The 14,822-nt window shown below is 38.3% G+C and overlaps 1 protein-coding gene and 1 long non-coding RNA gene across 2 annotated transcripts in view; one reads left to right on the forward strand and one right to left on the reverse strand.

Annotated features, from left to right (window-relative positions):
- Positions 1–14,822, forward strand: part of LOC122742135 — a 109,537-nt gene that overhangs the window by 66,259 nt on the left and 28,456 nt on the right. The gene's annotated exons all lie outside the window — the stretch shown is intronic.
- Positions 1–14,822, reverse strand: part of CAGE1 (cancer antigen 1) — an 87,327-nt gene that overhangs the window by 42,128 nt on the left and 30,377 nt on the right. Inside the window, exons 6-9 of the mRNA XM_043986154.1 lie at positions 14,666–14,815; positions 13,353–13,451; positions 12,222–12,302; positions 4,914–5,021 (exon numbers count right to left, since the gene is read on the reverse strand). Of these exons, the coding sequence (XP_043842089.1) occupies positions 4,914–5,021; positions 12,222–12,302; positions 13,353–13,451; positions 14,666–14,815 (438 nt within the window). The remainder of the gene's footprint in view (positions 1–4,913; positions 5,022–12,221; positions 12,303–13,352; positions 13,452–14,665; positions 14,816–14,822) is intronic.

A 14,822-nucleotide genomic window follows, 5' to 3' on the forward strand; every position in this document is an offset into this window, starting at 1 on the left:
GTCATGTTGTAAAAGGAAACAGATTTTTAAAAAAATCTGTATTCAGACTCCATCAATTCTTTTTCTGGAGGTAGACAGCATTTTAAAACAATTTTTATCATAAGCCCTTAGGACTCTCCTTGATCTTTGTATTGCTGAGAATAGTTATGTCATGGAACTCAAAAAGTGAAATGAACAGAATGTTAAAAATAAATGAATACTATTAAAAAAATGAAATAACTGAAAGCAACATACACACATATTTGAATAAAAACACAATGAAGCATAGCTTACATCTAATAACAGACATACTTTTACTGGAATTAGGGTAACCCCCAGCTTAATAACAAAATCAGATTTATTTGGGACACGCCAATCTGTTGCCACCATATAAAACCAACAACGCTGTTCACAGTAGTAGTGAAGGTTCAGAAAAAAAAAAAGCCAACTTCAAAGAACAACTTTCATTAATTAGTAAGGTAGCCATGTTTAGTTATACAAGATTTGGTAGCAACTCCCCCCCAACAAAACTCTGAACACTAAGAGTTTTCGGAAAAAATCCCAGCTACTTTACTAATTAGTTTTTCTGAAGGAAAAAAAAAAGGGAAAGCAGGTGACTTGGGAAAGCAAAATGTATTGACATTAAACAAAGCAGCCCAAACCTTGAGTGTATCAATGGAAAAACAAACACAAACCTCAATTTTCCATTTACTGAAGAAGCAAATGTTCTTTACCTAAAATGGTCTAAATGTTATTTTCCTGTTGACTTTCTGCAGAGCAGTATAGCTTTGCTTCGGCTGTGCATATGTGAATTTATTCTTTTGTTCTTGTGAAGATGATAGGTGGGCTCTTCTAGAAATCACTTTTGATTAATATATAGCTGAGTGTTTTACATTTGATATCTGACAAACTTTCTAATTTTTAAAGGTTTTCTTTTCTTTTTTTTTCTTTTTCTTTTATGACTAGAGTCAGCCTTTAGGATTTCTGCTTAGTTTTCTGGTTCTTACTTTATATGCTATAATTATGGTTAGAGGGGTGGCCTGCCTAGAGTAGCTGGTCTCCCAGTCAGGAAGATCTATGGTCAATTCTGATCTCTGACACTTATTGCCTGTGTGACCCTGGACCAGTCACTTAACTTAGCAAGGTTCTCAGCAACTAAGACTGTAAATTGCAGAGGAAATGCTAATCTGCCCTATAAAGGGAATTTCCTCACCCAGGAGTTTTCTATGCCTTATTGTAGAATTTGGGTCAGAAGAAGTGTAACTCTTCTGGGACAATTTTAACCACACTAAGGAAGCGCCTAATAAGCACAATTGTTTTTCTACTGAAAGGGCACCAGGACCAGGAGAATGGAGACCTGTGCTCTTTTTCTGGTTTTGCTACCTGTTACTCAAATGACTTAGAATAAGTCATTTTCTTGGCTTCAGTCTTACTTTCCTGATCAATTTAATGGTGGTGATGATGAGCCTGATGCAGGTTTGGCTGTAGAAGGGAAAGTCTATATTCCAGAGACAGGTCCTTGCCCTCAGGGAGCTAAGGAGGAAGGTGGGGATAGAGGGGGAGGCCATGACAATGGATAGCCAGGACAGAGTTACATACACTTTGTGGTAGCCATTAGCTGGCAGACTACCAGGTAGGCTTGGGGACAGCAGCTACCTTGGGGATGACGTGCACTCCCTTGAGGAGTATTCATGTCTCTCTCCCTCTGCCTCCCCTTCTCACCCCCTCAGAACAGCACCAAGGAAGCCTCAATTGCTTCCCACTAGTAGAAGCCCTGTCCTGAGATCTGAGTTTAATCTAGTACTAAAATTCTATGATTCACTTTGATTGCAATCAATATTTAAATAAAGCTATCTGATTTTAACAGGGGGGATCAATGAAGCCTCATGGTACACAGGGTTTGTTTTTTTTTTTCTTTTAAAGATGACCATGAAGTGTATTTTTTGAATGTACTATAGTAGTACATTAGGTAGTTAGTAGAAGTCCAGTGCTTTCTACTTACTCAATAACATTCTAATAGTCGACTTTTCTTCATCCTAATTTTTTTTTTTGCAGGGAAATGAGGGTTAAGTGACTTACTTGCCCAGGGTCACACAGCTAGTGTCTGAGGCCAGATTTGAACTCAGGTCCTCCTGAATCCAGGGCTGGTGCTTTATCCATTGTACCACCTAGCTGCCCCCAATAGTCGACTTTTCTAACTACGCTCACAATCCCTTGTGAGCTTTATAGCTATAACTCATTCTCTGAACCTGGGGCTATGATTATACAGACCACGTTCAATTTTGGAACTTCTTAAAAATCACACTCTTTATTTTGCTCATGTCCCTACCCAGTATTGCTCCTGGGGACATAAGCCTCTAGCTCATGTCTAGGTTTATATGAAAAAGGAAAAGGTCCCCTCAGTTCTAATGCAAGTATTTAGTCTAACATATCATTGGATATAGGACTGGCTTTATTTAACCAACAAAAAATGCGAAGAACTCACACCTGAGCCCAACAAACAGTCAAGAAAACTCCCATACTCTCTCTGCTACACCTCTTGCAGGGATGGAAATGGTACATTTAAATTCTATTTATACTCTGGGGTAAAACATTCAGCTTTGCAAAAGAGTCCATCTGTCTTTCTGAAACTGCCACAGTTTGAATTACTGTGACAGGCAATGTTTAGATTTGCTCCTTTATATTGTGACTCTGTTTCTTGCTTTTCCTTGGCTACAGATCCTATTTGTTTCAGGACCTCCTCTGCCTCCTCCATCTCTCTGTCACTGCCATTCCACTGATGTTGGCTGGTATTTCTGCAGCTCTTGGTGGGGCCTGTGAAGTCCATGCTACTCCACCACTTTCTCTGTCTGCTGACATTTCTTGGGCTACGTGGTTTTCTGGTTGGTTTTAACAGAACTGAATCCTAATCTCGATGAATAATCCCCATTTCTTCCTTCCTCTCCAGCTCTTTGGCACCATCTATTGTTCCCTTTCTCCCTCTTAAAAACCAAATTTGAGAATATAGTCCAGGCGTATGGACAGACAATGAATCAGTCGATAAATAAATATTTATTAAGTACGCACTAAATGCCAGGTATTGTGCTAAGCACTGGGTATACAAGAAGAGGCAAAAGATAGACCCTGTCCTTCAAGAGTTTCCAATCAAATGGGGAAGATAACATGAAAACAAATGTACACAAAGCAAGCTATATACAGGATAAATTGGAAATGATTAATAGAGGGAAGGCACTAGAATATAGAGTAACATAGAATAATAGAGGAAACAGTATATTTAAACATATCTATTAAACATCTATTGAGTGCAAGGCAGTATGTTAGAATGGAAGCACATTTAAATAATATAGAATAATAGAGGGGAGGCATTTAATAAAAGATGGGATTTTAGTTGGGACTAAAAGGAAGCTGAGAAGTCAGTAGGTAGAGATGAAGAGGGAGAATGTTCCAGGCATAGAGGACAGTCAGAGAGAATGTCTGGAGCTCAGAGATGGAGTGTGAAACAGCCAGGAGGCCAGTGTCATTGGATCAAAGAGCACATGTTGGGGAGTAAGACATAAGCAGACTGGAAAGGTAGGTTAAAAAGGGCTTTGAATACCAAACAGAACATTTTGCGTGTGCTCCTGGAGGCAATAGGGAACCATTGAAGTTGATTAAGTAGATGATGACATAGATGGACCTGAGTTTTAAGAAAATCATTTTAGGGGCTGAATGGAGGACAGACCACAATAGGTAGATATCTGAGTCAGGCAGACCCACCAGCAGGCTAGTATAGTAATCCAGTCATGAGGTGATGAGGGCCTACACTCAAGTGGTGGCAGTGTCAGAGGAGAGAAGAGAGTGTATTAGAGAGATGCTGCAAAGGTAGAATGAACAGGCCTTGGCAACAGATTGTATATGAAGGGTGAGAGATGGTGAGGAGTCCAGGGTGATTACTGGTTGTGAGCCTAAAGGACTGGAGGATGATTTTGCCCCCCAACAATGAGGGTTTAGGGGGGAAATAATGACACGTTGAATTTAAAATATCTAGCGGATATCCAGTTGAAGAAGTTTAGTTGGAGATGTGAGGCTGGAGGTCAACAAAGAGGTTGGAGCGGGAAAGGTACATTTCAAACTCATCAGCATAGAGATAGTAATTCAATCCATGGGAGCTGATGAGGTCACCAAGGGAAGCAGTATAGAAGAAGAGGGGCCAGAACACAGCCCTGTGGGACCTCTGGTTAGGAGTGATCTGCATGAGGATTCAGCAGAGGAGACAGAGAAGGAGCAGTTACTTCCTGTCAGATAAAATATGTTTTTTGTGCTTATCATGTTCCTTTGCTCCAATTTTCTTGAAAAAAAAAAAGTATTCATGATAGCTGTGTATGAGGCTTTTGTGTAGTCCAAAGTCTGGCCTCTTTAATTTCTTAATCCTGTGACATTTTTTCTTTTTCTTCTTTTGTTGACACTGGGTCTTCCTATTTTATCCAGGATGGAAGTACAGTGGCCACTAATGGGTCCAATCCCATTGCTCTCTCCCTCTGCCTCCCCATTCCTAGACGTAGCATGGTACTACCCTCTTCCCCACTCCTGGATATACACCTTTATACACCCTATAGGTTTTAGCCTTTTTGTAGCTCAGAACTCCTGAGCTCAAGCAATCCACTTCTTTGGGTCCAAGCCATGTTTTCAAACATTCTTCATTGAACTTCCCTGTGTCCACCTTTGGCTTGAAGCCACTTAAGATAATAAAAGCTAAACATGCAAGCTTTAGTGCTTTCCTTCTTTAGGCTAATGAGACTTGTTGCTATTAAACTTGTTGCCATCATGATATTGATAAATATGGATTGAATTAATGGAATTTTGGAGAAACCGAAAAATGTTGGAGTTGATAATTTTTCCTTTAAAATTTGTTACTCTATGATGTTTAAATGATAGTAACATATAGTTTTTCTTACCAGGGAATTAAGCTCTTCATTTAGATTATGGTATTGATCTAGTTTGGTGCCTAATAAGTCTGGCACATTTGTATAATTTTCGAGTTCTTCTGAATCAGTGTCTCTGTCCTAAAAATAAATATATTAATAGATATAAATATATTAATAAATATAAATATATTAAAATAATTATATTAATGTTTAGTCACAATATTTTTTTACTTCAGCAAATTCTATTTAAACATCTTTATTAAATATCTAATCGTGCAAGGCACTGTATGGATGCACAATTTATTTTTTTAGGTGGGGCAATGAGGGTTAAGTGATTTGCCCAGGGTCACACAGCTAGTAAGTGTCAAGTGCATGAGGCCAGATTTGAACTCCTGAATCCAGGGCTGGTGCTTTATCCACTGTGCCACCTAGCTGCCCTTGGAAGCACATTTTAAAAACTACCTTTTTAGTTTCTCTAGAAATAGCAATAAATCTAAAAATCTTTCCATACCCATCCCTTTAGAAGGTGGGTAGTAGGTCAAGGGAAAAAAATAACCAAAATTCAGGACCAAAAAATATCTCTTATGAAGTAAATTATTAGTACCTTCCCTGAAATGACAGTGTGATGACCTACTTTTCTATATTCAGAAAGGATTAAATATTGATCAGAGGAGAGAGTCCCTTTGATTACTCTAGGAGAACACTTGAGGGGAGTGGTCAAGGAGGAATGGGGCAATTCTAGTTGAAGACTGACTATTGTTAATTACCATTGTTCCAGAATGTTAACCTCACCCCTAAATGTATTTCAACATTGTGACTTTTTTTCCTTAAGATTCCTAAAAATGTTCTGTCTAATTGTCTTGGGGGAGAGAGATGTCTAAGTCAATTTGGACATTTCACTCTTTAAGCTCAAAATAAATGGATTTAGAATAATGATAAGTTAAATAAAATTATTTCTAGCAGACTTATCTTATCTATAACATAGTAAATAATGGGTTTTATTTTTTGGGGGGTGAGGCAATTGGGGTTAAGTGACTTGGCCAGGGTCACACAGCTAGTATCAAGTGTCTGAGGCAGGATTTGAATTGAACTCAGGTCCTCCTGAATCCTCTATCCACTGCACCACCTAGCTGCCCCTGTAAATAATGTTAATATTTTTTCTTTGACATTGGGAATATAAAGTTGAAAAATTCCCAGGACATTTTTTACATGAAATGTTGCCCACCCATGTGTCTGCCAGTTTGCAATTGAGATCTCCCTCCACATTCAATTCCATTCCGTAAACTTTATTAATCACCTACTATGTGAAAGGCAATGTTACTGGAAATGCAAAGACAGACAAAATTAGACTCTGCTCTCAAAGAGTTTGTAATAGAAGATGAATAAAAAGGCAAATAACTATGATATAATGGAGTTTGATATATGGAAAGGAAAAGTTCAGGTAAAGTGCCATCATCATCATCACAGCAGCTGACATTTATATAATGCTTACAATGTTTCAGATGCTGTGTTAAATGTTTTACACTTATTATCTTCTTTGATCCTCACTACTACCCTGGAAGGTAGGTGCTGCTATTATCTTAATTTTATAGTTAAGGAAACCGAGGAAGATAGAGGTTAAATAAATAAATGTGTGTGGTACCAAAGCTAGATGGGCTTGAAATCAGGAAGAACTGAGTTCAATTCCAGCCTCAGACATTTAGTAGCTGTGTGACTCTGGGCAAGTCACTTAACTTGGTGTGCCTCAGTTTTCTCATCTGTAAAATGATCTGAAGAAAGAAATGACAAACCACTCCAGTATCTTTGCCAAGAAAACTCCAAATATGATCACAAAGAGTCAGATATGATTAAAATGACTGAACAACAACAATTTCCTGATTCCAGGTCTGGTGCTCTACCCACTGTGCCACCCAGCTGCCCCATTAAGAGTCATAGAACTCTAATGCCTTTTGACCTGATGACCCCACTACTACAGTGAGACTATAAGGATTTAATAAAAGGGCACGGGAGGGGAACACTTTCCTTAGAGCTGAACAATATTTCTCTGTAGCTTTTCCCCACTGCTTCTAGCTTTGTGACAGACCTGTGAGTATCTGAAGACAAGTTCTTTTATATCTTCTCCTCTCCAGGCTAAACACTCCATTTCTCCAACCAATCCCTATGTTGTGTGCTCTCCAAGTATCCAGCTGTGCTCCTCAGAACATACTCCAGTTTGGTTTTCCTAAAAGGTGATTCCCAGAACTGAACCCCAAACTCAAAATGCAGCTTGATCAGGACAGGGTACAGCAAGACAATATTGCTTCCCTTCTCCTAGACATTACACTTTTTTTTTTTTACTACAGCCTAGGAGAGCATTAGGTGTTCTGCTTTGGTCCTGGCTACTGCATCCTAATGTTAACTCATAGTGAGATTGTAGTCCATTAAGAGGCAGCAGTAGGGGAGGGGTAGTGGATAAAGTGTTGGGTTTGGAATCAGGAAGACTTCAGTTCAAATCCAGCCTCAAATGCATTATAGCTGTGTGACCCCGGGCAAGTCACTTAACCTCTCTTTGACTTATTTTCCTCATTTACAAAATAGGGATAGCACCTACCTTGCAGGATTGTTGTGAGGATCAAATGACATAATTTGTAAATAGTTTATTTAGCACAGTGCCTGGCACTTAGTAGAAGCCACATAAATGCTTATTCCTTTCTCTTCCCCTGTCTCCTCACTCCCCACCCAACAGGAATAATTTTTTTTTCACAGAAAATATTGTTTAGCTGTGTCTTCTACCATCCTGCGTTTTTGAAGTTGGTATTTTGAATGCAAATTTGTTTTATGCCTCTTGAATTTAATCTTATTCAATTTAGCCCAGTGTTTTAGTCCAATGGTGTCAGATTCAAAAGAAATAGAAACTGGGGCAGCTAGGTGGCACAGTGGATAAAGCACCGGCCCTGGATTCAGGAGGACCTGAGTTCAAATCCGGCCTCAGACACTTGACACTTACTAGCTGTGTGACCCTGGGCAAGTCACTTAACCCCCATTGCCCCGCAAAAAAAAAAAAAAAGAAATAGAAACTTATGGGCAACATGGTGACTTAGAAAACCACAAATTAACATTATCTATGTTGTACTGTATTTGTATTTATTTTGTTAAACATTTCCCAGTTACATTTTAATCTGGTTCTAGCACACTCAGGAGTTTTGCGGGCTGCAGCACGTTTGGCATCTCTGTTCCAGTCTACCTAAATCTTTTTGGACCTAGATTCTCATACAACATATTAGCTATCCATTCACACTTCATGTTGTCTGCAAGTTGAATAAGTATGTCATCTGTACCTGCATCCAAGTGTTTGATTAAAATGATGAATAACATAAGGAAAAATGCTGATTATTGGAGTACACTCCTAGAGACCTTTTTCCAAGCTGCCTCTGACCTATTAAAAACTATTTTGTCCAGTCATTCAACCCAAATCTACCTAACAATACTACAGCTATATCTTTGTGTCCAATCATTCAAACCAAACCCAAATCTACCTATCACGTAGCTATATTTCTCCATCTTATAAATGGGCATAGAATGAGAAACCTTATCAAATGCTTTACTGAAATTTAAGTATAGCACAGCGTTTCCCCACCCCTACCCCTTCCCACCTTCTTGTTATCTCATGGTAAAAAGAACTGAGGTTAGTTTGACATAGCTTGTCCTTGATGAATCTATGCTATCACCTTGAGATCTCTGCTTCCTTATGTACTCACAAGCCATCACCTTAATAATGTGATCTACAACTTTTCCAGGAAGAGAAGTTAAACTCCCTCAGCAAGGAAGCTTGTAGACTCTACCCTTTCCCATTTGAAAAAAATGGCACAATATTTACCAATTTCTAGTCTTGTAGTAGCTGTCCCATTTTCCAAGAGATGTCTAAGTCTACCCAGAGTGGCTCAGCACTCACACCTGTCAGTACTCCTTAAGATATACTTCTTTTGTGCCTAGCAACTTGAACTCACTGTTCCTTTCTGACTATCTCATTTACCTTGCATTCCACTACCTCCTTACCATTTTTTGTTCTGTTTTCCACTGGTCACCCTCCTTAGGAGGGAAAACAAATGAAGTAAGAGTTAAGAATATCAACTGTCTGGTCATTATATCTATCTTGAACAGTAGCCCCATTCTTTTTTATTTATTTTTATTTTTTTGCATGGCAATGAGGGTTAAGTGACTTGCCCAGGGTCACACAGCTAGTAAGTGTCAAGTGTCTGTGAGGCCGGATTTGAACTCAGGTCCTCCTGAATTCAGGGCCTGTGCTTTATCCTGTGCACTACCTAGCTGCCCCCCCACCCCCCGATCTTCTTTTTATAGCCAACATAGGTAAAAAAATCCCTTTTATTGTCCATAGTATTCAGCATCGTCTCTGTTTATTTTGGGATGCAGTGCTTCTGACACAATTCTTTTTTTTTTTGGGGGGGGGGCAGGGCAATTGGAGTTAAGTGATTTGCCCAAGGTCACACAGCTAGTAAGTGTCAAGTGTCTGAGGTTGGATTTGAACTCAGGTCCTCCTAAGCCCAGGGCCGGTGCTTTATCCACTGCACCACCTAGCTGCCCCTTCTGACACAAGTCTTAACAGGACTAGGGTATTCTTTGGTATTCGTCTCCTATATTGTTTATAGAACTCTTTGAAATGTGGATTTGCTCATGAGTTCTCTGTGTCTACATAATGGACTCTTTAGGTAATTTCTCTTTTTCTTTTTCATTTAAATTATTTCTGCTTATGACTTGAGAATTTTGTTCTTGAGAGCTTCCCATTCCTCTATGTAACTACCTCTTCAAAATATTAAACTATTTGGTGATTTCTCTACCTCCTCTGAATCCTTTGATGTATGTTCTCCTCAAATCTGGGTGATATATCAGACTGTACCATTTTCCCTTCTTCTACATCATGACTTCTGTGATAGGTTCCCCAGGATGACCAGAATCAGGTCCAAGACAACAGTTCATTTTAGAAAATTCTTTCACCCTTTGAAGGATTATATCATCATTAAAGTATGTCATAAGTTGACCAGCTGCTATGATTGTGGCAGAAGGAAAGTGTGTGGCAGTAGATATCCAAATAATTCTGCCCCTGACCCCACTACAATATTTCCATAGCAGGTTTGTGACATTTCCCAAATTCCCCATCTAATTCCTCCTTTTTGTCCAGATGGTTTATAATATATTCCTACAATAGTATTGCTTCTTTTTCCAAGTTTTTTTGATCCTTATCCAAAGACTCTTCACCATGTTTCCCCCTCAGGTTTTTGGATTTTTTTACATGAGGAAAAATTTTTAATAGAAAATGTTACTCCTCCACCTCTTTTTCATATATTTTGCTCCTGTTACATGAACTTATGCAAAGTGAAGTGAGCAGAATGTTGTACATAGTAACAGCAATATTGTATGATAAGGAGCTGTGAATGACTTAGCTATTATCAGGAATACAATGATGCAAGACAATCCCAAAGGGTTCATGATGAAACATGCTATCTACCTCCAAAGAAAAAAAAATTGATGTTGTCCGAACACAGACTAAAGCATACTTGTTTGTTTGTTTCTCTCCCTCTCTCCCTCTCTTTTTCATTCTTCCTTTCTGAGTCTTCTTGTACAAAATGACTAATATAGAAATATTTTACATGATGGCACACATATAATCTATATGGGATTGCTTACTGTCTCAGGGAGAGGGGAGGGAAAAGATGAAAGGAAGGAAGGATAGAATTTGGAACTCAGAACTTTAAAAAAAGGTAAAAATGTTTTAACATGTAACTGTGGGAAAATAAAATATTATTAAAAATAAAAATAAACTGAAATAAAAATATATATTATGTTCCTTTAAAAAAAATTCAACATTTTCCAGTTCATATTCTTTCCCTTCCACCTTCCCTCACTCCCACTGAGAAAGCAAACCCTCTTCCTCACCAATCTCCTAGTGGCCATGTAAAAACAGTTTTCCTGAATCTGTACTCTGTTTCTATTTGGAGGCCTGTATCAAGTTTTATCACGAGTCCTGTGGAAATGCAGTTTGTCATTGTGTTGATCAGAGTTCCTAAGTCTTTCAAAGTTGTTTGTCTTTATAATATTGGTGTTATTGTTTAAACTGTTCTCCTGGTTCTGTTCTCTTCATTCAGCATCAGTTCATACCAGTCTTTTCAGGTTTCTCTGAAACCATCCCCTTTATAATTTCTTACAGCATGACAGTATTTTATCACATTAACACCTCTATCACAACATGTTCAGCCATTTGCTAACTGATGGGCACACCCTCATTTTCTAATTTTTTGCCACCATGAAAAGAGCAGCCATAAATAATTTTTGTTGCTTCTTGGAGTGTCTTTGCTGATTTACTGGCCTTCTGCTCTACTATGTTCCTCTTTATGCTGTACCTTTTGTTCCCCTTCTTTGGTACTAGGTTTGTCAGATCTATGTGGCCATTTTCTCTCTCCTCCTTCCTTTTTAAAGTTCTCTTGAAGAGATTTACAAGAAGCCAGGAAAATGTTTTGGCTGGCATTTTTCTGAGTATATTTGATCTCTTTTTAAGAATCTCTCATCCTTATGTTGTAAGCTGTGGTCCAGAAATCCAAATTCTGTTCTCAGACACCATATTTTGAATCCATTGTTCATTTCCCAAATCTGTCCCTTTTTCTCTCTCTTTGGAATCCCATACCTTTAACAGCAAACACTGGTGAAAACCCCACCTGTGTTCCTGAGGGTTTCAGTTTTTTGCCCATGATATCCTTTACAATACTTTGTCAGTTACTACTGCTAGTAACATTTGTCCTTACATCAATTACCAGAAAGGGGTAGCAGTCATCAGGTTTGACAGTTCTTGGGAAGGATTTCATCACATCCAGGCATATGTTCCAGGGAGCAAACAAATGTCTCTGTTACTTATGTCAGGTGAACTAATACTCCTCAGTGGGGAGCAACCAAACACTTATGTTTCTTCTTCCTCTTTGGGCCATTACTGGACTTTCACATTATGGTACCCATGGATCCACATCCTTATTCTATGCAACACAAGAAGCTATTTCCTCTGGAGAGGAGCCCTGCTACCCTCACCACAAAAAGACACTCATGCTGGAAATGTTCAGTGCTTCTTTTTCATGGGGGCAAACTGCCTATTTGTGAGATGTGAAGCTGTCTGGTGCTTCACGGAGGAGGGTACAGTATTTTGGGCTTTGAATAAAGAAAGGGAGGGACTTCAAATAGATGAAGATGATGGAGTATGGGTAGAAGGTGGGAGTAGGGATCAATCCAAATAAGGTTTACCAGTGGTGTCATCTTTGCAAAATGTGGGAGACAGAACACAGTAAGTATTAGGCATACCTCAGAAACTTTCTTTTGAGAAGCTTTTTCATTAGCAATTAACTCCCTAAAGGTTGAGATTCTTTCCTTATGTTTCAGTAGCTAGGAAGAATTAGAGACAGTTTGTGTTATAAAAGGAACAGAAATTAAAATAAATCTGTGTTCTTATAATCTTTATTGTACACTACTGGATATCATAGGAAGCATCTTTAAGTAAATATGATTAAAGATAACATAGTGTCTCCAAGAAAGGTAAGATTATATTTTTAAAGTAAATTCATGACATGCCAATAAGGTTCTTTGAATATATTATAAAAACAGGCTTAATTAATACCTTCAGTATTTGGAATCCCAATGAATTCTAACTGTACAAAGATTTATCAAAATTACTTAGATATATATGCAAATATACCTTTATTATCTCATGATTCCTACCCTGAACTAGGCTTCTCTCTTCATATAGGCCAACCTGAGAAAGATGATTTCTCTGATTTCCTATGTTTTCTCCTCTAAACCCTTTCTATAGCTCAGTGACAACACAAAAAACCTTCCCAGATTTCCAGGCATATATCATCTGTCTTTCTCAATTCAGATCATTTGTTTTCCTTTGATGAAGGGCCCAACTATCATGAGTCTAAGTACCCAACTTGAATAAGTAGACTCATTCCTTTAACTAGGCAGGGTTGTTGCCTACATTCCTTGCTACGTATGAACCTGATTCAAAAGGATGCATCTTGTAGATCTACCCAATCCAGTTTTATGACTCCATAATGCTCATTTTGAACACCATATTTCTGCCTCCTCTATTTCACATAGTGATCTCCTCGGCCCTATCCTCAAATCAAATCTCTGCTTTTGGCAACTGAAGAATCCTTGACTGTCAAACCAAGAACATAGACACTGATTAAACAAATTGTAGTAGATGAAGTTACCTTTCACTTGTAAGAAGTAGGTTTAATATTAATGAAAAACTTATTTGAATAAAGAAATACTCTTGTGAGGGGCCTGGGAAAGCTCTGGAGTTCTAAGAATTACTTCTCTGAAAACAGTAATTATTCAAATATTAGTGTCTCTTTATGCCTTTATGTTGCCTTACTCTTTGACTTAACAAGAGAGTTATCATATCTACGAGTAAAGAAAAGGTCACCATACCTCTTTTTCCAAACTTATTTTCTTAAAGTTGAAACACTTCATTTTTTCATAAACATTCTTATTGTCCTGCAAATGTTCATTATCAGGACTATCAGTATCCTGAGAAGAATAACAAGATTAAAATGGGAGAAACTGGACCAACTAGCATCTTCAATAAAAATAAAAAGAGGTAGAAGAATGGGATGGTACTTAGAGCCAAAGGCATTTCAGAAACTGTTGTGTGGAAGGATTTCATATAGGTTCATATTTATAACTAGTCCTTGTAGGGAAGTAGAGGCTCACCCAAAATGCAACAGGGAGATGCATGGTAGGCTGGAATGTATTACAAACAAGGAGAAGTAGGATAAAGGATGCTACTGAAGAATGATGAAGAATGCAAGATTAAAAAAAAGGATGGGTTAGTCACATACAAAGGCAACTAGGTGGCACAGTGGATAGAGTGCCAGGCCTGGAGTCAGGAAAACTTATCTTCCTGAATTCAAATCTGTCCTCTGACACTTCCTAGCTGTGTGACCCTGGGCAAGTCACTTAACCCTGTTTGCCTCAGTTTCCTCATCTGTAAAATGAGCCAGAGAAAGAAATGGCAAACCACTCCAGGACCTTTGTCAAGAAAACCCCAAATGAGGTCATGAAGAGTCAGAGATGACTGAAATGTTGAACAATAACAAAATTCAAAACATTCAAAGAAGGGGGGAAAAAGGAATTTGGTTTCACTAGAAGTGGGAACAATTTGATATCTCTATCTATTCTGCAATTGTTATTTTAATAGCAGAAGCATACAAAAATATTTAAGGGCTTGAGAACAAAATCCACCCTAGGGCACTTGGGAGTACTGCTACATTTGAGGATGACCTGGCCACACCTGGAGGTTCATTTCTATCTTCTTCCCCCAGTTACTTGCATTATTATACAGCTCACAACTATATTTGGGGCCTCATAAAGATAAAAATCCAGCACAAGAGCCTAGAGAAAGATTGAAATGAAAGTATTGGTACCAAAGGGTTGTGGCTCACAACAATCCATTCTAATTACAATAGATGGTATTAATGAACAAGAAATGTAGAGCATGGTAAAGGAATAGGAGAAATGGAACCCTGCTTGATCAGTCCATTAAAAATTGATTGTTGTCATTAGAAGAGTAATGACTTATGGTCAAGGAATATTAGATAGATAGTGAGAGAACTTTAAGTAATCTTGAGATCCAAAGATATTGAATGTAGGTTTAAGGCATCATATCTGGTTATATTTTTGCCAGGTTTTTTCTCTGCCTTACCACTCCTGGTTTTTGCAAACCCTCTGAATGTTTTACTTACCTCACAGGTAAGCAGTCCTACCATCAAAGCCATTAAATTGTGCATCTTTGATACAAACTGAGCAGTTTTTTTCATATATGGTGAATTCAAACTCTCTTCTTCAGAAGGTGGGCAGTCCAGAAACAAATTTGAATGCATTGTCTTCATGTCCTGTGGT

The sequence above is a fragment of the Dromiciops gliroides genome, chromosome 1, assembly GCF_019393635.1.
Source record: "Dromiciops gliroides isolate mDroGli1 chromosome 1, mDroGli1.pri, whole genome shotgun sequence".
NCBI classification, from domain to species: Eukaryota; Metazoa; Chordata; class Mammalia; order Microbiotheria; family Microbiotheriidae; genus Dromiciops; species Dromiciops gliroides.